Raw genomic sequence first — 27,990 nt, 5'->3', positions numbered from 1 at the left:
AACTAATGGCATGCCCCTCTTGACTACAGTCTACTCTAGATTACTAATAGAAATAATCTAAATGCCTCATCTTCAACCTCTTGCCAAAGTCCACTGATTTTTATCCAACAGACCCACCATTATCTTCATTTAGGAACTCATCTCAACCATAAAAATATTTTCCTTCAACCATCAAACCTCATGAACAAGATATAATTTTTGAAAAGTAAAATAATGTTGGATATTTGAATATAAAAAATAAAAAAAAGACAAGGGTTTTTTACTAGAGGTTGGTGATGAGGCATTTAAGTCATTTTATGTAAGTTTTCACAAAATACTAGGGTCAAAGGGAACATATCATCATAGGAAAACTCAAACGGTATCTCAAATACTCTCCCAAGAAAAAAGCTAGAGTGACTTCGTATAAACATTGTGCTGGCATGGAGGTGTGCTAAGAACCATAGATGCTTTTCACTCGTATGGATGTAGATGCATGCTTAGAATCATAGATGTTTTACCTCAACATACGAGTGAACTATCATGACATGACCCGTAAACATAGGCTTGAAAATAACACAAAATTTGTGGGTTTGAGTCATAATGGTGTCGACTCATCTAATATAATAATTAAATGGGTCATGATTGACACGTTTAATTATGGACATTTAGCATAAAAAATCCATAGGTTTATGAAAAAAAAAGGCCACTTTTTTTTTAATATTCAGAATATGGCTATTTGCTACGGTAACTCATATTTTGGATAGAAATACCCTCACCTACAATTTCTCTAATAAATCCTTTAAAGTAATTTTCTAAATTTTAACTTCCCCGCTTTCAACATTTTATACCATTGAAATTGAGATAGATTTGTTCTCTCTACCCAAACCTACCAAAAAGCCATTTGAGTTCACCAAAGAGACTATATAGATTTGAGGAACAGTTGTAGCTCTCCTCTATTTCATTCATTTTTTTAATTTTTTTATATATTATTATAATCCTCATATATTTTTCATCTATAGTTATAAAAAGGAAAAAATGGTAGCAAAGATATTAATTTTTTATGTTTTTGTTTATAAAATTTACCCAGTATTGAACCTCAACGCTGGAATGCACGTATTATAGAGTCAAGGTTCAATGGTACATAGTGTCAAACCTCGAAAAAATTGTCAAATAGGTTTTTGTATGTGAAAAATGTCCACGGCGTCGAACTTCAACAGTAGGTATTGTTGAGCTTCGACTCTATAATATGTACATTGCAACGTTGAGATTTGACACTGGGTAAATTTTATGAACAAAACCTTAGAAATTCCGTGAGATCAAAAAAATCACTACCATTTTTCATATATATAATTACGGATGAGAAATGTATCAAGATTATAAGAATATATAATGATTTAAAAAATGATAGAAATAAAGGAGAGATTGATAATCTTTGGTGGCAATCTTAATTAGACCAAGAATTGAACACATGAGTGTGTAAATCTTATTCCTCAAATCTAGTGCCTCTTTGGTAGAGAATGGATCTCTCTCTCTCTCTCTCTCTCTATACATATATATGGGTCAGGATTAAGGGACATATGAAAAAATATATGTAAAAACAATGTAACATTAATAAATTTGCAAAATATGGGTTAGAAGTTTCGGATTGAGCTGATTTTTTGTGAGGATGATCTCTATGATGAGAAGATCATCCGGAAAAAAAAAATCAATCAAATCTGAAGCTTCTAACCCCATTAAAAGTGATTTAGAATGTGGACTATCGATTTTTTGCCAATTTTTATCAATAATTTGTAAATCACTTTTGATGGATTTAGAAGTTTCAGATTGAGCTGATTTTTTGTGAGGATGATCTTCTCATCATAGTGACCATCCTCGCAAAAACTCAGCTCAATCCAAAACCTCTAACCCATATTTGAAAAACCATTGTTTTTACATATGTCTCTTGAACCGCCCCTATATATATATATATATAGGATAGCGTTATTACGACCCCTATTACGACTCACCGTTTGTCTTATATGGGCAAAAATGTTTGGAATGGGCTGATTTTTTGTGAGGATGATCTTTGTGATGAGGGGATCATCCTGGCAAAAAATCATCCCATTCCAAAACTTCTAACCCCATCAAAATTGATTTACAAAAATTGGACGGTCTAAAATTTTTCAACTTGTAAACATGGGGCTAGAAGTTTCATAATGAGCTGATTTTTGGCAAGGATGATCTCCTCACCATAGACATCATCCTCACAAAAAATCAGCCCATTCCAAACATTTTTGCCCATATAAGACAAAACGGTGTGTCTCAATGTGAGTTGTAATAGGGGTCGTAAGAACCCGACCCATATATATATGGGTCTAGGGTAGCATTCTTTTAACAAAATTCTAGACAAAGTTTTGTCTTATATGACTCCAAAGTTTCAGAATGGACTGATTTCTTATAAGGATGATCTCTATAGTCAGTAGATTATCATCACAAAAAATCAGTCAATTCTGAAACTTCTAACCTCATGAAAAGTGGTTACAAACTAACAATAAAAGTTGACGGTTCACGACTCTTCATCTTATAAACTAGGGTTATAAATTTCAGAATTGGCTGATTTTTTGTGAGGGCGATTTTCTCATCATAGAGATCATCCTACAAAAAATTTTAACCCATATAAGACAAAATGCTTTTGTCTAGAATGTTGTATAGGATTTTGTCAAAAGAACGCCACATATATATATATATATATATATAGGGAAATGTTCAGCAACAAACATTTTGGCAAAACATTTTTCAAAACATGGCTTAGAGATTTTGGAATGGGCTGATTTTGGTGAGGATGATCTCTACGGTGAGGAGATCATCATCACCAAAAATCAGCTCATTCCAAAACTTCTAACCCATCAAAAATGATTTACAAAAAATGGACGGTCCACGATTTTTCAACGTGTAAACTGGGGCTAGAAGTTTTGGAATAGGCTGATTTTTGGTGAGGATGATCTCCTCACCGTAGAGATCATCCTCACCAAAAATCAGCCCATTCCAAAACCTCTAACCCATGTTTTGAAAAATGTTTTGCCAAAATATTTATTGCTGAACGGGACCCATATATATATATATATATATAGGGGGGGCGGTTCAAGGGCCATATGAGAAGACATATGAAAAAACTTTCTTTTTCAAAATAAGAGTTAGAGGTTTTGGATTGAGCTGATTTTTTGCAAGATAGTCACTATGATGAAAAGATCATCCTCACAAAAAATCAGCTCAATATCAGAAACTTCTAAATCCATCAAAAGTGATTCAGCTCAATATCAGAAACTTCTAAATCCATCAAAAGTGATTCAGCTCAATATCAGAAACTTCTAAATCCATCAAAAGTGATTTACAAATTAGTGATAAAAATTGGTAAAAAATCGACGGTCCACATTCTAAATCACTTTTAATGGGGTTAGAAGTTTCAGATTGGGCTGATTTTTTTTTTTTTTTTGATGATCTTCCCATCATAGAGATCATCCTAAAAAAAAAATCAGCTCAATCCAAAATTTCTAACCCATATTTTAAAATTTTATTAAAAACGAAAGTTTTTACATATGTTTTCTCATATGGCCCTTGAACCTGACCCTATATATATATATATATATATGGGGACGGTTCAGTAGCATTAAAGTTTGCCAAGTTTGGTGTCAAACATTTTTCAAAATATGGGTTAGAAGCTTTGGGTGAAGAGATCATCCTCACAAAAAATCAGCTTATTCCAAAACTTCTAACCCTATCAAAAGTGATTCACAAAAAATGTTTGGCACCAAACTTGGCAAACTTTAGGGCTGCCGAATCGCTCCCTATATATATATTATATATATATATATATATATATATGGGTTAGGATCAAGGGACATGTGAAAAAACATATGTAAAAACATTAATAAATTTTCAAAATATGGGTTAGAAGTTTCGACTTGAGCTGATTTTTTGTGAGGATGATCTCTATGATGGGAAGATCATCCGAAAAAAAAAATAGTCCAATCTGAAACTTCTAACCCCATTAAAAGTGATTTAGAATGTGGACCGTTGATTTTTTGTCAATTTTTTTCAATAATTTGTAAATTACTTTTGATGGATTTAGAAATTTCAGATTGAGCTGATTTTTTGTGAGGATGATCTTCTCATCATAATGACCATCCTCCCAGAAAATCAGCTCAATCCAAAACCTCTAACCTATCTTTTGAAAAACCATTATTTTTTCATATGTTTTTACATATGTCCCTTGAACCGCCCCCTATATATATATATATATATATATATGATATAAGATGTTTGAGGGAGGAAGTTATAATTTAGAAGATTATTTTTCAAGGTTTTATTAGAAAAATTATAGGTGAGGGTATTTCTATCAAAAAACATGAGCTATTGTAGTAAATAGTCTTATTTTGAATATTAAAAAAAGTGACCATTTTTTGCCATTGCCATAAATCTATGGAATTTTTATACTAAATGTCATTAATGTGTCATTTTAAATCATGAAACATTAGATGTATTTCAAACATTAACTACTATTTAACAAATTTTAAATTTACCCATTGTTACTAGATTTTGTAGAACTTTTTCATAACACAATTTTGTTTTTAAATTTTATAAAAATTCAGAGGGGTTTTAATATATTTTTCCAAAAATTAAAAGTTAAGCTCTTAGTTTGGAAAAAAAACACTTCCTTACAAATTTAGTAAGGAAATTTTCCTTACTATGTTATCTCGTGGCATCCAAAAACATGATTTGATACCACAAAGATGTAGACAACATAATTCTAAGAATGTTGACTTTCCTTTTTTTTTTTTTTTGTGGTAGAAATAAAATTTATTTTTTCCACTTAAGATTAAAATTTTACCAAGTGGGTTACACGGGTTGAGTCAGTTACCTATTTAAATGTGCCAGGTTTGAGTTGGGTAAATTTACAAAATACTCTTTCCTCAACACGACACGAACAATTGGCATTTGGTAGCTTCCTAGACTGACTATTCATAATTTATAAACACGAGGGCAAGGAGTTTCTTTTCTGGAACAAAAAAAAAAAATTAAACAAATCTGATTTAGCACAACCTAACGATACATCCAATACCAATGATCTGTGCCTAGAATGCGTTGCTAGATCTCTGCTCTAGAAAGCAAAGCTATACAGGCAACAACGAACGCGGTTTGACCCGGGGCTGGACTTTCATTACTTCTTTCACGACGATGTAATCGTGTCTGCATCAATTACAGTGGTGGAACACGCCCCCCTAAATCAAAGGGGGAAATTCGAGATGAGCCAGAGTTAGATTTATAGCAAAGCAAAGCCCTTAGAGATATGACGGCTTATGTTGTGTTGTCATCTTATATCTCTGAGTGTTGAACGCAGTATTGTAGGAAGTCACTCTAGCATTTTTCTTCTCCCAAATGTGGAGGATGTGCGACGTCTAAATCCCCTATAGGTAAGAAAATTTTGTCCAATTAAATATCTTAGATCTTTCATGATTTTCTCATATTTCCTCTATCTAATTCCACTATTGTAAAATAATTAAGTTGCCCAGGCATGCAAAAAGAACTTTCCTTCCAAAAGAAAACCAAATTTTTTACTTAACATCCTCAAATGCAAATGAGGCCCCTATTATTATAAAAAATAATTGAGGGCCAGTATCTTAATATGCCATTTTAGGGGCTAGGGAAGGACAGTTTCCTTAATAATATATAATACAAAATTTTACAAGTCCAACCTCATCAACATCTATCTTTTATGTAATGTCCCAATTATCTAAGGTTAGCCTCATCATATCTTTCCTATTTCAACAGGAGAAGGTGTAGTATAGGGATGTGAGTACCATTTCTTTTATTATTTAAAAATATCTTTTAACATTCAAATTTATTTATTGTTTACTATTAGGGTCTTTTTTGATCAAAATGTATAAAATTGAAACTCTCATAACCACTAGTTAAAGTTGCATAAAGACATGATGGGTGCTAGTAGTCACGTATCAAACGAGCTGCATTACGGTGGTATTATACAAACTTACCACCAGTTCTATAACATCATCGCCCTTGTGTTTTTGTAGATACCCAAGTGGTGTTTACACGTACATCAGGCGTGTCAAGAAACCAGTATGTAGTTGGTGAGTTGGTTGCGCATTCTACACAAAAAAAAATTGTTTGCTTGCTAGTTAGTAGTTAGTACACCCGCCGTTCGCCACATTTAAAGAACGAAATGGACAATTTAGAGCCACCGTCAAAACTATGGAGTACAAGTTTGATATAAAGTCTTTGCATCATATTAGATGTAGCAATGGTATCTGGAACATAATGACAAAATTCAAATTTAAATAAATTGGAAAAAAAAATTTAAGGTGTAAATAATTGAACTTTAAATGTTAAAGAAAATAGAATTTCGAGGGTTAAAGATAAAGATTAATTGATTTATTATCAATTAATTTGCTAATTTATACATTATTCTTTAGTACAAGAATCTTAATTATTTTTTGAAAAATTTAGAGAATTTTGTGTCTATGATCAAGAATAGGGATAATTTGTGGTTCTATCACAACACATCATTCCCCTGAAAATGTCTTGAGGCATACTTATTGGTTCCATTGATCCATGAATATTAAAGTAAATCGACTTGATTGATGATTAAAAATCATTAGATTTGAATGTTTTGATGTGATGATTCGCATCAAATTTAAACTCCTGAAACAAACACCGCCTCACAAGCGCACAAAAAGAATCCGAAATACTTGTCTCGACATAAGCAAACTCACTTATTACTCGCCACGTGTGAGCTCATGCCTTTACAAATTTTCCGTCTCTTTTATACAACGCCGTTTAATGAACCTGAACGTTTGTCGGATTTATTTCTTTCAGAGACCCTAAGAGACGTCCGTTACCGTTAGAAAGTAACCATGGTTACTTTTGTACCAAATACACTTAAGACTCAGAGACTATAAATAGAGAGTTTTAGGAGAACCATTTAAGAAACCAAGAAGGATCAGTTTCTCTCTCTCTCCTACTTTGGTTTTATAAGTAGTAATTAATTATTATTTTGTTTCAGTTTTGTTTCTCCATTTTTGTTAGTATAACTTTTATTTTTGGGTATTATTTCTTAATATAAGAAATGTTAGTGTTTATAAGTAATGTTTGTTCGAAATGCAGATCATAGTTTTCATTCTTATTCGAACAGTTAAGAAAATTGAGTTTTGAGCTCAAAATTTTCAGTTGGTGAGTCTCTTGAAAGGATCACTTGAAGTGACTGCCCCAAATTATTGTTCCTAGATATTTCTTAGTTAAGTTCAATAAAATCCTTCATCTTTTTTTTTTTTTTTCATGTACATTAAAATTTTCATATAATAATTTCTTGAATAAAAAAAGAAATTAAAAGGAGAATTAAAAATGTTCGATCCAAATTTCCTAGATTTGTCGAATAAGGGATATACCATTGGTACACCAATTTGTGATTCCGATGAATTCCGTATGTACATATTCAAGATCAAGAAATGCCCAAGGAACCGAAGCCACGATTGGACCGAATGCCCGTTCATGCATCGGGGTGAGAAGGCTAAACGTCGCGATCCACGTAAATTCAACTACTCCGCGGTTGCATGTCCCCACTATCGTTATGGAGAGTGCAAGAAGGGGGACTTTTGTCAGTTGGCGCATGGGGTCTTCGAGTTTTGGTTACATCCTACAAGGTATAGAACTCGTATGTGTAATGCCGGGGTAAATTGTCAACGAAAAGTGTGTTTCTTTGCACATACACAAGAGCAACTTCGAGCCGGGGTCAAGAATAAATTTCAACTATGTTATCGCGCTTGTAGCAATGGATCAAAGGTTGGAGAGAGAATCGATGATGGATTGGATTGTAAGATTACAATGGCTGGGTCATCCATGCCGATGAAAAATGAGAATTATGTGGAATTAAATTGGGATTTTTTAAAGAGTTTGAGGGGATTGAAGATTGGTTATGATGACGAAAATGAATCTGATTTACCCGATATCGATTGGATTTCTGAACTAGTGGAATAAGATGGGGAGAGGGATTTTAGTAGTGATTTTAGATTGAATGTGAGTACGTTTATGTGAATTTTGTTGAGTTGAATTTTGATGGGGAGTTAGTAAGGTATGTAAATTAATCAAATAAAGTAAATGTTTGTTAGAAACATTTATCGAAGGGGTGATTTAAATATATGTAAGTAGCTCCACCATGCAAAAACGTTTACTAGAATAAATGTTTGCTTGTATGCAGTTTCATACTCTCAATCTCTCTCTCTTGGAGAGCCCAAGAGAACCCATCAAAATTGACTAAGATGTATGATATGATCTTATTTGGTAGCCTCCAAATTGCAATAATTCACACATTTTGCAACTTTGATCCTACTTGGCAATTCGCAAATCCTAGTTAATTAATCAGACAAAACAAAATAAAATTTGTGATCTTTCTGTGCTTGATTGCCCCTCACTAAATCATCACAAAAATTTGTTGGGTGATTGGTAAAAATACTACAAAGTTTTGTACTTTCACACTTTTCTTAAGAAACCGTGCAAAATTATTTGAGTCGTGATAATTTGACTTCCACACCTGGCATACTTAAAATACTCTCTTAATGTGGCATGTGCTAGAATTATAGATTTTATGTCTCAGGACAAAAATATGCACATCCTCATAAATATGTGCAGTTGTGTATCGTGAGGGAAAAAGATTTATGATTTTAGTACATGCCACATCAAAAGTGTACATTAAGTATGTCACGTGGGAGAGTCAGAAAATCATTACTCAAATTATTTTCCTCAATTTCTAACTTTTGCCTGAAGGGCAATTTTGTCTTTTGAATAGATTGTAAATTCACCGTTATTATTTTTGCTACATTTGTAACGAAGGAAAGCAAAATTAGTATAGTCATGCTGGAGTGACCTCAAGTTGAAATCTCATATCACACTTCTTGACGTGAAAGTGGATAGGAACCATAGATGTTTTTTCACTTGTATCTCGATAAAAAAGCATTTATGGTTCCCATACACTTTCAAATCAAGAATTGCGATATGAAACTCTAGCCTGAGGTCACATCAGCACTATTTGAATTAGTATTAATAGCCGGGAGTTACGCTAACTCAAATAGAAGTGAAATCAATATGAGAGGTAAGGCTCAAGGGATTGAGATATTTAATTTTTTGATAGAGTGGGAATGAGGGATTTTTTTATATTTAATTTGTCGTTACACATGGATTGAGAAATTCAATTTCGTGATGGATATTCAAGGGATTGAGATGTAGGGAATTTTGCAAAATCACACAATTATTGGGTTTCTTAATTGTTCTCTTCTTTAGTTGTTCATATTCATCAAATCCTTATTCGAAATTTTTTTTGAATTTTTAAATGATCTTATTTTTTTTTAAATCATGCAAAACTTTTGTCATTATGATCAAAACCATTGCAAAAGATCATAATGAATTTATATATTGCTTTTCATAGGTCGAATTGCAAATGTGTATGATCTTTTCCAGTGAGTTGACGACAATTACTATCTATAAATAAAATTTGGAAACAATGTGATCAACCCAAACAAACTCGATCAGGTGGTCATTAACATATATGCTCGTTGCATTCTTTTCAAAGTTCAAAAGAGTTCTAGACAAAGTCTTTAGATTGGGTGGTTGTGATTAATCAATCAAGTCAGTTGTATTCCTCTAGGGTGGAATGGGACCTGCAAAATGATGAGTCCCCATAGGATGAATTGGCATTTTGGGATAAAAACCTTCTTAACATCTCGAGATGAGGATACAACGTGTTTGGCCTTTTTCTTTGATCAAATTTTGAACTTCAGTGCAATGTTTACAAATACACTTCTACTCTCAAGTCAATTTTTTATTCAAAGTTGACTAGGGATATGAAAAATTACATGTCTTAAATTTCACCAATCTTTAGAGAGTTATGCTGAGTAACATTGAAATTGACATCGTTTCACACATTGATATGCACTTCTCACTTGTATATCTCGTTGAAAACCATCAATAAATTTGTACACATCCACATCAACAATGTGTGAAACAATGTCAATTTCAATGTTACGTTAACATTTTCCATCTTCATATTATATATGTTAAAATGAGATGACATGGGTGGCAACTATCAAATCCCCAATCTCATTTTGGGCGCCTTTGTTAATGGTTGATACATGTTTTTGAGACCATATCAGGAGGACATTATTTGATTGTCAAGTGATTGTGTTTTATAGGCAGTTTTAGCAGTTAATTATCATAATCAAATTTAATTTAATTAATTGTACTCATTTTTTGTGTGACCACATTGATCTAATTAGACATTTGGCCCACCTTTTGGTGGACCAATTGACTTAATAATTAATTTGATCAGTAGCCAACAAATTTAATCATTTTTCATGATTGATTTCTGACCTATGAATTTTAATCATTTTTGGGGGAACTTGGATATCATGGTTTTCAATCATCAATTAAGCAGATTTTGGGCCTTTAGGCCCAACTAAAGGAGGGCAGATTTCTCTAAATGGGCCAAAAATGGTCCATTTAGTGCTGCTGTGAGACATCACGTTAGAATTTTCCTGAAATACAAAATTTTGGCGCCAAATCTTTGCGGGAATTTTGAAAGCAGAAGCCGCATCTAATTTTTACTTTCTTCCTCTGTTCTTCTCGAGAGAACCTCACACAGAACCTCTCTTCCTCTCTTCTTCTCGACAGAACTCACACGACTACTATTCTTCTCGACAGATCCTCACACAGGGCGTTAAGAGCCAAATCGTTGGAGTTCATCCTCTCCAATCTGCTCATGAATCAGTAATATCTCTCTTGGATTTTTTTTTTTAAACTGAGATTTACATTTTTTCCCCATTTTTAATGACTATTTATCGATCAGACTAAGTAGAAAGAAGCAGAGATGAAACGCACGATCCTTTCAAACACTTACGGATCTGCTTTTCCCTTAAAGATGGATCTCGACAGACAAATCCTTTCCAGGTTTGAAAATTACAAACTGAATTTGATTGAAATAAGTTTTTCGCAATTAGGGTTCTTTAAATTTTGAGCACAAATTAGGTATTTTGATTACTAGACTACAAATAAAGGGCGATAAATTCACAACGACCTGAAGATGGTGGTGTTGTTGAGATTAATTTTATGTAGAAGATTTTTACGAATTTGATAAGCATTCCAAGTAGCAATCTCGATTGAAAAATTGACACCCACAAATACGGAACTTTTAGGAACCCTATCCTTCAAAAGTTCAAGTATTCTCCATGGAAAGTCTGTCATGAATCCAAATTTCCATATCTGGGTTCTTTACTTGAAATAGATGCCAAATAGATGAACTCGGTGTGATGTGTAATTTTGAGTATTAAACAACATGTCTTTTGTTTATATAAATAGAGATTATAAGATCTTCTCACAACAGACCCTTCATGATAGATATCAAGTACTTGAACAAATAAATGGTGTTTATCATGCTAAGTCATCTTCTTGTTCAAGCTATTTGCTTCCACCTCTTCCTCATTTGTTGATGTAAAATGTCAATCAGCGGTGAAACCGAAACAAGTGATAATTCAACAATTCTAAAATGTAAGTTAACATAAACAGAAACATGAACATCATACTATCAGAGTCAGAAACAACAAACTATTTTACCATTTCATCTTGTGGAAGCTTTCTTTTCTTACCGTTTTCTTTGTTTATGGCTTTTGTTCGTGTCATTTAACAACTTTTATTTTGGGGTCAGTTCTTCTACTTGTCCTTTGGAGAAAAATTATTGTGGATCACCTATATATTTTAGGGCTACCTTTCTTATAGGTAAATCACCCTTCAATAGTTTTTACTAGCTCTTCATTTCTACTTTCTTATTATATCATGTTTCTTTATCGTCCATACTTCTTTATGGGTTTAGTCCTCTTTGTCTATTTCATAAGAAATATAATATTCCCTTTATCATTTGGATCATGTCATCATCATGTACAAATACAACAATTTCTTCATGTTTAGAAAAAATTAAACTTAAACAATAAATGAATATTACTATCTCTTAGAACAGAATTGAATTGTTTTCACTTTGCATTTCCTTAGGTACCATTGTCTTACAGTCTCTTCCTTCATGGAGATATACCTCAAAAGGGTATGTTCATCCAATAGGAGAACTTTGGAGATTCCCAGCCTCAAGCTACTTAGGATCATTTTCTTTGCATTAGTCCTTGTCATGTAAAGATATGTTGACACCCCCGCATTTTGAATTGACAATGGTTCTTCCCCACCCTGAAAATCTCTTCCTACTTATGATATGTCTTAAAAGGATGTTGTCAGCCATGAGGAGGATTTTGGAGAGGGCACCTGTTGTTAAGCCAAATTGGAGGCTTAAGTTGAATCTTGTGTTTACTTGATTCCTTTTCAAAAGAAAACAAAAGAGAGGGAGAGGTACATAGCGAGAGATTTCATTTTTTTTCTCATGCTAACTCGAGGGTTAGGATATATGGATAGAAAAACTTGCCTTAGGTTCTTGATTCTTTCTTGAATAAAATCCTAGTATTCGTCCTTGAATTCTTGCTAGAATTCTCGAGGAATGGCAAAATTGATTTGGGTAGGGGTATTTATAGGCTTTCTCAAGGTGTTAGGTGTATGGAATAAAGAAGGAGAGTTCAAGCAAAACTCACAAAAATACTATGTGGATGTTGGATTGTATATTATGCAAATATTTTCTTTGTCAGGAAAATTTTATATGTCCATTTTTAAAATGAGATGTCGAAATTTCTATAGAATTATAAAATTTATAAATTTATTTAAATTAAAATAATTATTTTTATAATTTTTTAATATAAATTTATTATATTTATATATATTTAGTGTAATTATATATTTATAAGGGTATTCTGATCATTTTATCATAATATAATAAAATTCATTAATTGTATCAAACAAGAATTATCAAATTCTGGTAAACAGCACAACATTTTTATAAGATTCTATCAAACAAACTTTTCTGTGTTTTAGCTTTTTACAATTGTTTCTAACAACAACTTTTTACAGCAGAATCTGACAGCAAATTTTAAAAGCGTTATCAAACAGGGCCTCAGACTAAACTATAAATTAGCAAAAAAACAAACGTTCCAGCCATTCAAATCCCCAAATGGCTGAAAAAATAGGAGAACTAATAGAGGATTCAAACCCAAATCTCCATTTCTGCGATATCTCTCTCCATTCCGAGGTACAGATTCTTACCTTCTTTCCCCATAATAAATTTCTTCTCTCAAGAGCCAAAATTAAAATCTTTCGTCTTCATTTTTACTCTTATTTGTAGAATCTGGGTTCTTCGTGCTCGCTCTCATTGCCTTCTGGTTCGTAACAAACATTTAAATATTTTTGTTTCTGTTTTGAACATCTCTTCATGTGAATTTTGAATTTTTAGTTTCTGTTTTTATTATTATTATTCTTTGCTTTGATCCATCAGAGCCACCTGATATCAGAAACTGGTTCTCGAGTTACATTTATGAGTCTCCAGAATTGGATACTCAAGATGATTTCAAGTGTTTTGTTTCTGGAGAGATCGATAGAGATAAACAGGGTATTAATTATAAAGAGATTGGTAGAGAAAAAGAAAAGAATTTGGGGGAGATTGAAAATCTTGGAGGTGCAGATGCTTCTGATTTTGATGAGAAAATATCTTTCTCACCAGTAAATAAGGTACTGTTTTTTTCTTTCTTAAGTCTGCTCTACATTTCATAACTATGTGAGAAAGTCTAATATAACTCTGGAGAAATCACAAAATTCACAACTATTGATTTCATGTATAGGGCCCAAAGTATGAAACTGATCCGATGTAAGCTGTACACATCACAAATCTGGGATCTTTGATCTTGTCAAATGATCATTTCCTTATAAGTTATGATCAATGTTTTCTCACTTGAGTGGGAAATTGTGATCTCAAACAAAATGCTTTTCCAAGAAAAAAATGTGTGAAGCATGATTTTAAAACTCTTTTTGACTTCTCGTCTCGTACATGAACAAGACCGAGTTGTCGTGGACGAGTTTTCTAATACATTTGAGTCATCTCGATCAACAATGAGAAAAATGAACCATGATTTTTAATCTCATCCGATATGTTGGACTTATCTATCCATCTCATTCGTGGACGTTATTGAGACGTATTGGACAAGTCGTCTCGGTCTCGAACAAGATTTAAAACCATGGTGCGAAGTACTTTCTCTATGAGCATTCGATATCCAAATGCCTTTGAAAGTGCTTCTGGCTCATAGGAGTCATAAATACTTGGAGACGTCAATCCAAACGGGCCTATAGTCACCAAGTCAGAAAACGGGTTTAAAATGTTAAGACAAGAGAAAACTTCTGAAAAAGGGAAAGAAATGAGAATAAAATGCAAGAAAAAAAAATACATACTAAAATTATGACAAAAAATATTTTATATATATATATATATATATAACACATTGGATGTTTATACTAAATTTTCATTTTGTTTTTGAGTAAAAATAATACTATTGAATATCTACACATGATAACATTTTTCCACTCCTAATTATACATTTCATGATGTCAACCATCACCATATCTTTTGAGTAGAATTATACACTTAAAAAATTTAAAAACCATAACATCAAGACATTATCATCAAATCTCAGATTAAACAATACTTATAACCATATTATAAAAATTAATTGTTTCCTTATAAATAAATAGATTATTATTGTTGAAAAAAGGTGTTTATAATGTACAGATTCGTTTAAAATGTAAAAAAAAAAAGTGTTAAAACATAATCCGTTTAAAACGAGACTTTCAAAAAAAAAAAAAATTTGGTATTATGCATAATAGTGATGGATAACATTTTCCTAAGAAAATCATTAGCCAGTTTAATCTTACCATATTAGACTTTCTTTATGATAGTAAATATAGTACTGCTAGTTTCTAATCATGTATGTGGTTTATTTAGTTGCTTAGAGCAATTCCAATGGTCTCGAAATCTCTAAATTTAGAGATAGAGACGTCCGAACCTTGCTCCAACCGGTCTCTAAATCTTTGATAGCCCCTCTAAATCACTGTTCACGGTTTTCTATTTAGAGATGTTTGGAAAATTTAGTGCTTGTCTCCAAATCACTATTCATTGCTTCTAAATAACACTTTGCGTTTATTTTTTTTACATAAATGTCATTTCTTTCTTTCATATTTTAAATATTATTTTTGTCCCTTATTAATGTTAAAAAAAATTCATTCAATATCAGATTTAAAGAATGAATGGTGATTTAGAATGGGGGACTAGTTGGAGTTCAACTTGGTTCAAAGGAGAGCATATTCTCTAAATTCAGAGAAGATGTCAATTTGGAGCCAATCTTAGAGACATGGGTTGAAGTTGCTCTTAGAACCTCTCCAATTTGGAGAATGAATAGTTATTAATGCTGAGCCAAAAAGCAGTCACATTAGATGATCCTCACACTATTGATCAACCACATTCTTTTATTACAGTGTTCAAAAATCTATAATAGTAGTAGTATGTATCCCTAAATCACTTGTTCATCTTTTTATAGGGCAACAAACGTGTTGAAAGCAACTTATCTATCACAAAAATTGATGACGATGATAGCTTAGAAGCCAAATCAGCAAAAGACTATGATCTTGATCTATTGAAAGATGATCTAAACTCATGGTTAAATAAAGGAGATTCTCTACAAAAGTCTGAAGGAAATTTCTTCTTTGATGTAGACTTGCTTAAAAAGCAAGCTTTTGTTAAAGATAATTCGAAAGAAGTTGATTATATATCACTCAAAAGCAATGTAGATTCAAGAAGAATCAACTTTACTTCACCAGAAAAATCATCTTTACAGAACAATGGTGAAGAAGAGGAAGGAAAAAGTTTTGTGACGAATGGTTTTATATCCACAAAGAAGATCAAAGATACAAGTGACCAAAGTAGAAGATCTTTGAAGAGGTCTCAAGAAAATCAAGTTGAGCATGTTAGAAATATAGAGATGGTTTCGAGAGGGGAAAGAACGCCTTTGTCTGATAGAAGCAATGTGGAATATAAGGTCGATGATAAGGAGATGACTGGGAAATGGAGGTGTCCACAGAAAAGTAAGCCAGAGCTTGGACCTCCATTGAAGCAACTTCGTCTTCAACGTTGGGTTCGTCGAATATAACTAAGTGCTTAGTTGAAAAATGATTAGGAGTTGATGGTACAAACTACAAAGAATCTGCTGGTTCTACAATGTTATAATAATTGTACCATATTACATTTGAGTTCATTTTGCAATACAAGAGTTTTTTTTTTTAAATCTTTTTTTAAAAATGAAAATTCTTTTAGAGGTAGTTTTGGGGTTTCTAAACTCATTACATACCACTCGACTTTTATCTTCTATGAGAGACTAAAATAATTTTCAAATTTGCTCAAAACCATTGTTTTTTCCCCCCAAAAAAATTAATGTAACCTCTAAGGTAAAATTATTTTGCTTTCTTTAATGGTAGATCTCAAACTTTGAGGACACTAGGTTGGATGGGTCACAAACTTTACCCCAGAGTTTGAAGACAATGGGTTTTGGAAGAAAAAAAATACAAGGGTTTATGGCAAGAGAGAGAGGGAGGTGAGGGAATTTCAGTCATTTTGGTTAGTCTCTTGTGGTGGACAAGTCAAGAGGGGTAGATGATTAGTTTGAAAATTGAAAGTATATTTAATTTTCACCAAAATTTGGAGTATCTCAAAATTTTGGGAAGAAAATTATGAGGGTTGCACAAGATGCGAGCCGCGATCCGGTTTCTAGCGAATCAATTTGCAGTTCGAACTAGATTCGTGGAATATAATGAATCTAATGAATAGTGATAATTTAATTTATTTTTCACATGGCCCTCCATGTTTTGAAGTATTTGAGGTAGCTAACCAAGTTTTCAAACTGATTGCATGCCCTTTTGACCTTAGTCTTTATTAACAGAATAAAGAAAAATCAATGCCTTCATCTTCAACCTTAAATAAATCTCATTTTTACCCTACTCTTCACTTCAATTTAAATGCCCTTATCTCTATCTACCTCCACAAATCAGGTTCGTTATAGAATGTCAAACCATGAATTGTGAACCTGAGTTCAAATTGCTCGAGCCTATGAACCAGGTAACACAGGATTAAATAGGTCAAATGAAAAATGAAAACTGTAGGTATTTTTTGGGGTAAAAAAATAAGAGTTCAGATTGTATGCACCCAAGGTGACGGATTAAAATCCTCAACACATGTCATGTGAACGGTGAGCCACAATCTAAGGAATTAATGCTTGAAATATCTCTTTTTTTAAATTAAAAAAAATTCAATTGTGAGGTGTGTTGGGGGCTGGAAGGGAGGGAGGATTTTAGTTAGGGGTGGCAATCTTAACATTACCCATGAACACGACACAAATTAGTGGGTTTGGGTCAAGTTTAATTGGGTTTAGGTTATAATACCAGGTTAAGGCGTCAATCTGCTTAACCCATTTTGATAGGTTTAAGTATTTTTCCATTAATGTCTAGTTTTAAATATATCAATAATTATTATTATTATTATTTTTAAATTACCCATTTTGTTTTGCTATAATTTCCTATATTTTTTTCATAATACATTTTTTCAAATTCTATAAGAGAAATTTTTTAAATAATTAATGGTTAAGTTGTTAATTTGAGAAAGAAAGAAAGAAAGAAAAAAATATTTTTTTTACTAAATTATTTATTTATATTTATATATGATGATTCATGTGGGCAAAACGACCTTCAGTAAGATTTAAGATTATACTAAAGAAGACTAGTATGTCTCATGTGATAATAAAATACATTTTACTTAATTAATAAAAATAATAATGAAAAATTATTTCTTTATCAAATAAGGAAAGTTTTCTGACAACATCACCTTATGACATCCAAAAACATGATCAGATATCACAGTGATTTAATGGATAAAATTCTATGAACTCTACAAAAAAATACCTTTTACTTTTTAAAACATAGGATCAAGTTAAGAAACATTGAAATTTTTTTTTTCAATCTAAGTTTTCCCATGAAATTTTTAAGGTTACGATGTTGGATTACAAATTTGATAACCCATTCGGCCCGACAACCCTTAGTAAGATTGTAATGGTGACGAAGATTCATTGCCAGTTCTTATAATACCTTTTTAACTAAACCCCATGTCAACACTTAACAATTCAAGCCACTTAGTCAAGAACAAACCTCGTATTTTCATATGAGTCCTTTTTGTGCCATCACTCGACAGGTCAGTTCTCACTGGAGAAGAAGATCGAAACCCTACTTCTCTCAGTCTCAGTTCTTGGATTTGGGAAAATTTATCGAACGAGTGAGTCCAGTTTCGGAGAGTAGCTCTCATCAATGGCGGAATCAGAGTTACAGGAATCTTATATTGCAGTCGGCTTCTGAGTCAGTGAGGTTGGAGAGCCTCTCCAACTTTGATTCTGGTAATAATCTTCCGAACCAGTAGACTTGTTTGTTTAATTGTTTTATGTTGGATTTTCTCTTCATGTCTGTATTGTAATTGTTCTTTGTTTTGCTTTGTTTTGTTTTGTTTCGATATAATTATCTGCATTTTCAGATATATTTTGGGAATGCCCTTGATGTTGAATTTCAATTATATGATCAAACCCTAGAAATCTATGATTCATATTTTCTCTGATTCTGTCTATCCAAAGCTTTAATGGTTGAAGCTGGTCCAGAAAGATGAAATGTGATATTTATGCTTGATTCAATCGTGGAATTTCTGTTGCTGATGTCACTTGCATTTGAAACCAATTATAAATATGTTTGTTCGTAGCGTTTCTTATAGAAATCTTTGTTTTTTTATTATTTATTTCCATATAATTGTTTTAAAATTCATGTTATGAAAGGCAATGCTTTTACTTGGAGTTATGCAACCATGCAGACATGAGCTTTTCCTTGGAAGGTTTTGGAGCTACCTTCATTCTGAGTTAAATTGTTAGCATAATTTCACTAGAGTACTATTTTTGCTGGTAAAAGAGGATTTACTACGAACGTCCATAAACGCAAAGGATATAGGGAGAGAATGTGAGAGAGGGTCTTACACGAATATAATAACCAATGTTGTTGGAGTTGGTTTGGATTGTAAATGTAAGAATGGATTGGATACAAATCATCTAATTAAAAAATGATTTCCTAATATTTTGAGAAAAAATGAAAAATATTTAAAAAAATGAAGTAGACCTGAATATTATGTATTTCATAACATAGAGAACATTTTTTTTGTGCTTTACATAGTCTATGTTAATGTTTTCAAAGTCACTAGAGGCTTAAGCCTTGAGGCTAGCCTCTGGACGAGGTTCTTGTAAAATACATTGAAACTTTAAGGAAAAGCTCTTTTCCCCAAATGCTTATGCCTTACTCAAAGAGACATTAAAAAAAAAAAGGCTTATGCCTTGGGGGACGTATTATAACATTTTTTCTAAGGTATACGCCTAATGGGGAATGTATTATATTTTTTGGCTCTTTTTTTAAACATTATTATATAATAGTCTTTATAGCTATAAAGTTATTCGTTTTATAACACTTAATTTGCATACAATCTCTAGTTTTTCTTGCGTACAATATCTAGTTTTTCTTTTAATTCCTGATTTCTATTTCTCTCTACATGCCAAACTTACGCATACACTTCTTCTACTATTAGGTAGCGTAATGCTTTTTTAGTTGGATCAATTATTACAAAGTGTTCTTTTGTTTTAGGAATTAAAAGTATAAACTTAGAAAGTGTTAAATTATGGATGTGGTGTACTTTCATTTGATTTGATGACCTTCGAATTTGATAGTTAACTTTGGAATGTAAAAACTATGTTTTGTCATTTTTTTCATGATTTTTTCTCATTTATTAGAATTTTTCCTATTTATTACATGTTGAATTATTTATCTATTTAAGAAATGAATACTTGTGTAAGGCTTACACCTCAAGATTTCTTTCGGTGAAATGTCTCTCCCTTTGTTTTGTCTTTACAGCATGTGGTGAACATTCAAATATTGGTATGTACACCAAAAACCTTTTCACTTGAAGGAAATACAAGATAATAGGGAAATATGGTTACCTTTGATGAAGTAAGTTTGTTTTAATCGTCGACATTCTTCTAATATTGTTTCTTTGTATGAGAACAAAGAAAAGTAATAAGAAATAATTCTAGGCATATTTGTTTGAAACTAAAAGTAATAAGAAATAATTCTAGGTATATTTGTTGGAAACTTGATTCTACTAGCTCCAACATCTTGATCATCTTTGGCTGAAAGTAACAAATTTTTCACTTATCTTTCTATGATTGCATATGGCATCCCCAGAAAAATGTCAACATCATACTTTTCAAAATTTTAGAGTCAAATGTACCTGCTTCTGATGTTACCTTCATTAGAGAGAAGCATAGTCACCAAGTTGGGGTTTGGGAATAAGATGGCAAGGGGAAAATTCAAAAAATTGGTAAAATCAGAAATCAAACAGGAAAACATCGAGTTAGGGTTTGGTTATGTAATTGTTCCTACTAAGTGATGTATTCTCATATCATAACATCAAATCCCATATTAAACTACAATAATAAATCACCAAACTCCATATTGATATCATACAACTAACGACAAGTCTACAATATATTCAAGGTTTATATCATTCAAAATATAAAGAGTTTATAATAATGAGATGTAAGATTCATCAACTAGTCAATATTATCAAAATCAATGTCATCCTCATTACCTGACGTTTCATTGGTATCATCTTTCCTTTTTTCTCGATTTAATCACAGACATTGTAATCTAATCACGAAGTTCGTAAAAATCAGGACTTATTGAAAAGTCCCAATTAAATCGGTAATGGAAAAACTCACGATTTATCATAACTTTTTCCAGTAAGTCGCAGGATTTGGTGATTATGTAGATGGGTACTTCATCCTATCTTTAGCATGAGAGTTGTCTTTTGGAGTAACAGAATTAGTACCTGATTTGATTTAGGGGTTCTGACAGGACTCCTTGAGGGACAATGCTTGAGCCACTTGTGTCCATCACAAGTTTCTCAAAATATCCTTTTCTACTACATTTGTACAAGATGGATTCTTGTAATATAAAATAGTATTATATGCTTGCAAAGAAGTAAAATAGGAATAAAATATCGAACAGTCCAGAATTTAGGTTGGGTTGGGTCTGGTTTTAGTTAACAAAAAGGGTTTAAATATTGTATTGGTTTGTATGATCAGAGCACGTATTTGATAATTCGGACTGAATATGGATATTTAGATTCGATCGGGTCCAACCCATTTTATTCCCCAAGGAATCCCCTTATGTAGAAAGCCAATAAATCATTGGCATCTGAAATGAATCTGAGTATTCCACAATTTGGTTTCTTGCCTTGGAAAGACCATAATTTGTCCACTTGTTTCTCCTGAGGATATGGTTAGGAAAGAGTCCAGGCTTGCTCCACGCACCTCCAAAGCACCCTTTGACGGTCTTAGATGTTAATATCTCCTTTGTACATGCCCAAACAATTTCAAGCGACTTTCCTTTCCTTTTTTTCTCCTACTTGACTATTCCTGAATTCCCGTAGGTGCACTCATTTATGATTTTGGTCTTTCCTATTCCTCACACATTCATCTCAAAATCCTCATTTTTGCTAGACATTCTATGTTCGTGTTGTTTCTTGATTGCCAAACTTTCTGTGTAATATTCTTGGAAACGTTTAACATTTGAGTGGTTTGACAAATTTAAATTTTATTGGATCCACTCATCTTGAAAATATATTTTTCTTTAAATAGTTGTAGTTCAAACACCTAACCAGGCTTCTCTAATTCTAGGCTCTAATCTTTCTACAGGCTACTCTAACTCCATCGTGAAATTTTGATTCTTTTTTTTTTTCTTATGTATGTTTATATGCATATGATTTACAATGTGATGCTATGTTCGCAATATATTATTTATTGATACTAAGACCTCTTAAAGTTTTAGGAACAGATTTGTGTGCTCATTCTATATTTCATTCAGTCGACTTATATCATGAGTTAACTTTAGAACATATTACTTTATTTGCCGGTGGTGGTTTATCAAATTGAGGTTCAAACTAAAGTCAGGTTGCTTATAACTTACAGGAATTATTGAGGTGAAATTGGATAGACCCGGAGCCAAAAATGCTATTGGAAAGGATATGCTTAGAGGTTTACAATATGCTCTTGAAGAAGTAAAGATGGATTCCTCAGCTAAAGTTATGATGATATGCAGCTCAGTTCCTAGAGTTTTTTGTGCAGGTGCTGATTTGAAGGTAAAATGTCATACTCATTTAGTCCGTTTCGATAGATTAATATTTTTGTTACTTTGTTGTTGGTATGGTCAATATCGTGGTCATTTCCGTGGTTAAAGAATATGTTTGAAAAGTAAAGATGCAATGTGGTCATGGAGGTAACTTTTCAAGCACTAGCATTAGCCAAATTTATGGGAAATAAAATCAGAATTGACGAGTTGATGGGAAAAGTGAACACAGATAAGCAATGGGGCTTTGCCAAGATACATTATTGCTGTTAAGCCCAATTTAGAAGTACATTAACATGTAGCTTGATAACATTTAGATAATTGCTTGGAAAGCTGGTTCATATTATCCTTTATAAGTAATCAAATGTTATTTGTATCTATAATATATACTAATGTCTAAAAAGAAGCGCGGTTCCAGTTATTCTATACTAATGTCTAGATGTGTAATCATATGTATCTTCTATTTAAATGACACATTTAAAGGGTAAATATCTTTAACTGTTTTGTTTGTCTTAGGAAGAGAGAGAAACGATTACTAATCTGGTTGATCGAATTGAAGGTTATTCAATCTCTCTATTAGAGGATGATAAAAGGTGTGGTGGGGGATTCAGTACGACTTGTTTATGATTATATCCTTCTATTATTCTTTGGATTCTCCCATGAGAGATTATTTTCCAACCTCAATGATGTGGGGATCAAAATCTCCTCTAAAGTTGCTTCACCAGATCAAATCTTTACCATCAATCACTTAGTCAGTAATATAATAATCTCTGATTTTTTTTCCATTATAAATTAGGTAGTAAATCAGTTGACCAACTTCTTTTCTATTGTGCTATAGTTCTGGGAGTTTGGTTGTCATTCTTACATATGTTTGGGATGTGTTGGATTCTTCCTATGTCAGTTCTTAATCTTTTTAGTTGATAATACATTGTTGCCTTCAGATCCAGGCAGAGGTTGATATGATGGTTTCTTCCCTTTGCAGTTTTGTGGGGCCTTTGGAAGGAAATAAATGAGTTTTTTCTAATGGAAAATTAATGCTATTATTATTGATATTAAGGACTTGTGTACCATCGGTCCAAACTCTCCAACGATTTTAAGGGGATTTTGTTTTGAGGATTTTTATTCAAATGAGACAATATTGTAAACAGACCAAGATAGTGAAGTGGATATAAACACACATTCAATAACAATTGACATGGTTTTGGATAGAATTGAATAGAAGAACAAGATTTATTTTTGCCAATCCCGAATGATTGTAGAAGATTGTTTTTGTACAAGCAAATATCCTTAAGATTATAGCTCTTTGAGTACAAGAGGTTCTCGATTACCAATGATTGTAGAGGGCCACTTTTTGAAGACTTCGTCTGCAGATGGAGCATCATTGTGGATGGGAGGGGGTAGTATTTTACTTGCTACCTGTCTTTTCCCTTGTAGGTCATCTCGACACCTTAGGCGGTGGTATCTATCCTCCTTTGCTCTTCAATGGATGTCTATGCTTATTAAAAAAAAGGGAACCAACTGCTCTCCTATAATGTTGCAAGGACCTCTTTGGAGAGTACTACAGTCTTTATTGAACTCGTCATCAAATTTGACGAAACATAGTCCTTTGGCATCAACTTTGATGTCTAGAGATCTTTCAACATTCCAGAGTTTTTTTTTTTTTTTTTTGCACTGGTTCTTTGACCAGATAATAAAACATTTTTCTCTCAATGAATCTCCCTCTGGGGCTGCCTTCCCACAGTGATTCTCTGGCTACAATTACATTTTAGGGAATTGAAGCGGGACTTGGCCTCTGTTTTACTTAGAGGATCCAAAAGAGCAATTCATGATGGGAAGCAAGAGTAGAACTTTTGTTGGTGATTTATTGATCAACAGTGTTGTCATATGTGATCACATATGCCAACTTTGTTAACAAAATCGCACATGCCATCGTGGCATATGCGATTATATCATTATGCCATCACATACATAAGTATGCCATGGCATACTTTTCCAATGGTCAAAATTGACCATTCATGAAAAACTTACTATTCTTTTTTATAGATGTCTCATTATCACCCTCCCATTCCTATAACACTTTAATCTATTTCTAGTCTCATTTTAACTCTCTTCTGACTCTCAATTTAGCTCTCTTCTAACTTCTATTGTTTATTTTCACAATCTAACTATATTTTCTACATCTTTAACTCCTCAAATCATCTCCTTTAAGCTCAAATACAAGAATCAAGATTCAATAATCATGAGGATTTTTCAATATTTAATAATTAAGAATTCATCATCCAAGAAGCAAGATTTATTGTTGTTATTATGTTTTTTTGGTTTATGCATTCTTACATGCTTGTTAAACATACAAATATAATAAATTAAAATATTGAAAATATAAAGAATGCAAAAAAATAATAATAATAATTTCTAAAATTATTGTAATAATTACAAATTTTCCTAATTTTTTCTTTTTCTTTTTTTCCTTTTTCCCCTCTATGCGCACATGTGTTAATCGCACATCACCACATATGCTATTTGAAAACACTGTTTATCAGCATCTCCTACTGAAAGGAGGGATCCCCAAACCAGAAGGGATAGCTGCCTCCACTGATTTTGATCTCAATGTGAAGCTCTTGATGTTGTCTGCCCCCACATTCAGCTGCTTTCCTATAATGCTCAAGACTCCATTGACTGTAGTTCCCACCTAACTGGACTCAGGATGAGATGGGAGAGGTACTCAAAGATTGGCTTGTCTAGTGAGAGTCGGGAACAGGTGTGGTTAGGACTTTGGAGTTTCTCTTCCCTATCCTACATTAGGTTAACTTTATCACTTAACCTTGCGTAACCAGCTAAGAAAATATTGATTACTATGGTCAGTGTGTATGCCATTGTAATTGCTTCATTGGTAGTTTGGATGAATGTGATTGAGTCCAAGTTGAGAACCGTGACAGTTTTTCATTTAAAATAATAGTTACTAATAAGTTTTCATTAATTTTATTGGCAGGAACGCAGGACGATGAATCCATCAGAGGTCCAGACTTTTGTCAACTCTTTACGTTCAACATTCTCATTATTAGAGGTTAATTCTCAGCAACATAGTTTCTTGAATTTCTTTGCAGTAAAAGAAACAATGATCATGTGTTGGACTTAATTCCATTACCTGTCAACTTCAAGTATATTTGACATTTCTTCTATCTCGTTCTTTTCTCCTGCACATGTTTAGTTCCTGTGTGGCTGTGACACATGTCCTTGTCTTGATGCACATTTTCAATTTTTCTTAACCAGGAACTTCGCATTCCCACAATAGCTGTTATTGAAGGAGTAGCACTTGGTGGTGGACTGGAAATGGCTCTCTCATGTGATCTTCGGATATGTGGTAAAATGTGTTACGTATATTTTCCAATTATTCAGAGTTAGATGTCTGAAATATCTATAAACATCGGATGCTATCTTAATTTTAATGTTGAATATTCTTATCTTTGCATGATTTAGGAGAAGATGCAGCATTTGGTTTGCCAGAGACCGGACTTGCTATAATTCCTGGGTATGCCCTTAATCTCTAATGGTCTTTGTAAGAGTATTGTTATCTCTGTTAGAACTGTTTGATTATTAACCGACTTATACTCTTTTCTTCATCGAAATTAGCCCAAGTTTTTTTCATAGGATTTGTTAAAGCTACAACATAATGAGTAGCAATTAATGGAGAGTTCATTGTCTCCAAAATCTTAATGGAGTGCATTATCTTAATTACTGACTGTTCAAGTTGAGAGCAATTAATGGAGTTCATTGTCTCCAAAATCTGTTGGATAAGGATGTTTTGCAACTTACCGGACAGTTAAATATTCTGTTTTTTCTTATTTGAATTTGAAAATGTTTCTCTAATTTTTCTTTCTGGATTTAATGTTTAGATCTTTGAAGTAATAGTTTTGGAGAACATTGTCTTCTGAGTTTTTATTTTATCTTATTTACAGTGCTGGTGGAACCCAACGTCTTCCAAGACTGGTTGGAAAATCAGTTGCAAAGGAACTAATATTCACTGGTCGGAAGATCGGCGGCAGAGATGCTATGTCAATGGGTACAATTTAATTGCGACTTGCTTCGTGTTCAAAATTCTTTTTGTTTCATAAATCAGATAAACTTCATTGAATGGAGATGCATTTTGAGGCAGGTCTTGTGAACTACTGCGTTCCTGCTGGCGAAGCTCATTTGAAAGCCCTTGAAATTGCTCGAGAAATAAATCAAAAGGTATGCATTTCTGACAAGGCAAAAGATCTAGTGAGATGCCCACACTAGTATTTGATAAAATCCCATACCCGAATGATCAAAATATCAGATGGTTGCAGAATTTTATTCTACTATATTACAACTGAATTTCTCTTCCCCGTCACTTATTCTTTTGGAGAGATTCTATTGCCACACCAACTTTTACTGATAGCACCCCAAGATTTGTGTTAATTATTTGATCATGTACATATGAATTGGTGTGCTATTTGTAAAAGTTGTCCTTATTAGGAGTAGAACTACACTTATCCTTATATCTGATATTACCTGTTTTTATGAACCAAGTCTTACATTCTTGATTCAAGACGATGTCTTGGTCTGGAAAAAAAAAACCCAAGACTCTCAACCTAAACATTCCCACCCAATGTGAAGCAATCCCTGAAATTTTTAGTGTTGGGAGTGGGTGCATTGTTTCATTCAAGTATTGGCCGAAATCCAAATATCTCGGCCGAGACATTCTGAGATAGTACAAAACTAAGCCATGGTTCTCAGCACTATCACTGCATACATGCCTCATGTTCATTCAATTGATGAAGCACCTTTTGGACCAGACATGGTTCAAACCACATTAACTTTGATTTGGGCTCAGCCAAACAAAAAAAAAAGAAAGAAAGAAGATGATGACTAGATTTAGCTATTGTGTGTGAATGCTGATGAATCAGAAGAGTTAAGATGTGTTGTTTTTCTCAGGGTCCATTGGCCGTCAGGTTGGCAAAACGCGCCATTGACGAAGGACTTGAGGTAGAGTTTTCTTCGGCTTTAGCATTGGAAGAAGAATGTTATGAGCAGCTCTTGAATACAAAAGATCGCTTAGAAGGCTTGGCTGCATTTGCTGAGAAACGGAAGCCAAGATACATTGGCAAATAGAAGAGGCATTTGTCAATAACCCAGTTTAGGGAAGATGCTCTTGGATGCCTGATAAGAATTAGGGCTGAAGAAGAGCTGATTCATCCATTAATTTAGGAGATTTTTTTAGAAACTTCAGACAGATGGAAACATGTTATGTCATTTGGTCTTCTCTAGTGATAGGGATTTTTTTTTTTAGAAGAGGAAAGTTAATAAAGTTGGTCCTGCAAACAAATTCTCTAGAAACTCCGTTGCACCTTTGTTTTAAAGTATGTGAAAGAGTAATTCCTCATTCACTTAACCTCTTCTCATTCTTTTCTTCCTTTCTCCAATTCTTTTAATAATATTTTGATGGTTTATGAAGATGACTGATGCTGATGTATTGATGACCCAAGATGTTTTCCTTAAAGCTAATGGGCCTCGTAATCGAGTCCAAACCCTATCCAAATATATTTAGCCCAAACCTGCTTTTGGGCCTCTCATCCAAGCCTATAGTAGGACTGTTGCCAAGGCTCTGGCCAAGCTCACTAAAACGATTCCATTAAGGCTGAGTTCATCCTAAGATATAATGGCCACTCACCCCAAGAATCGATACGATTGGTGATCTTAGTAGGACTATCAATGCATCGGGTTCAGATA

At 33.0% G+C, this 27,990-nt stretch overlaps 2 protein-coding genes across 4 annotated transcripts; both read left to right on the top strand.

The window, feature by feature from the left end:
* The first annotated feature begins 10,596 nt into the window (after positions 1-10,596).
* Positions 10,597-16,262, top strand: LOC147408112 (uncharacterized). Of its 3 annotated transcripts, none has more exons than XM_086436987.1 (6): positions 10,597-10,788; positions 10,868-10,968; positions 13,021-13,195; positions 13,289-13,325; positions 13,439-13,671; positions 15,528-16,262. In XM_086436987.1, exons 3-6 carry the CDS (start codon positions 13,118-13,120, stop codon positions 16,134-16,136), a joined length of 957 nt encoding a protein of 318 aa, XP_086293113.1. In that variant the 5' UTR covers positions 10,597-10,788; positions 10,868-10,968; positions 13,021-13,117; the 3' UTR covers positions 16,137-16,262. The 3 variants fall into 3 exon arrangements, 2 of the variants coding, with proteins under 2 accessions (XP_086293113.1, XP_086293114.1); XM_086436988.1 differs by having other exon boundaries at positions 13,018-13,195; XR_015176977.1 differs by lacking the exons at positions 13,021-13,195; positions 13,289-13,325; positions 13,439-13,671; positions 15,528-16,262 and adding an exon at positions 11,723-11,747 and having other exon boundaries at positions 10,629-10,788.
* Positions 16,263-17,935: 1,673 nt separating this feature from the next.
* Positions 17,936-27,652, top strand: LOC147408111 (putative enoyl-CoA hydratase 2, mitochondrial). Its single transcript, XM_086436986.1, has 8 exons — positions 17,936-18,422; positions 22,083-22,252; positions 25,229-25,303; positions 25,510-25,600; positions 25,717-25,768; positions 26,196-26,299; positions 26,393-26,469; positions 27,196-27,652. Exons 1-8 carry the CDS (start codon positions 18,194-18,196, stop codon positions 27,370-27,372), a joined length of 975 nt encoding a protein of 324 aa, XP_086293112.1. The 5' UTR covers positions 17,936-18,193; the 3' UTR covers positions 27,373-27,652.
* The last annotated feature ends 338 nt before the right edge of the window (positions 27,653-27,990 follow it).

Source organism: Akebia trifoliata, chromosome 3 (assembly GCF_017979445.1).
Source record: "Akebia trifoliata isolate Shusen 1 chromosome 3, ASM1797944v1, whole genome shotgun sequence".
Taxonomy (NCBI): Eukaryota; Viridiplantae; Streptophyta; class Magnoliopsida; order Ranunculales; family Lardizabalaceae; genus Akebia; species Akebia trifoliata.
This window is presented reverse-complemented; position numbering and strand designations above follow the sequence as displayed.

What these genes read in the sequence shown, in the direction of transcription:
- LOC147408111 (XM_086436986.1), top strand. Translation starts at nt 18,194, where the DNA reads ATGAGTCCTTTTTGTGCCATCACTCGACAGGTCAGTTCTCACTGGAGA. An exon ending in CAACATTCTCATTATTAGAG is followed by an intron (nt 25,304 to 25,509) that starts GTTAATTCTCAG and finishes TTTCTTAACCAG; the next exon opens with GAACTTCGCATTCCCACAAT. An exon ending in GGACTTGCTATAATTCCTGG is followed by an intron (nt 25,769 to 26,195) that starts GTATGCCCTTAA and finishes TCTTATTTACAG; the next exon opens with TGCTGGTGGAACCCAACGTC.
- LOC147408112 (XM_086436987.1), top strand. Translation starts at nt 13,118, where the DNA reads ATGGCTGAAAAAATAGGAGAACTAATAGAGGATTCAAACCCAAATCTC. An exon ending in CTCGCTCTCATTGCCTTCTG is followed by an intron (nt 13,326 to 13,438) that starts GTTCGTAACAAA and finishes TTGATCCATCAG; the next exon opens with AGCCACCTGATATCAGAAAC. An exon ending in CTTTCTCACCAGTAAATAAG is followed by an intron (nt 13,672 to 15,527) that starts GTACTGTTTTTT and finishes ATCTTTTTATAG; the next exon opens with GGCAACAAACGTGTTGAAAG.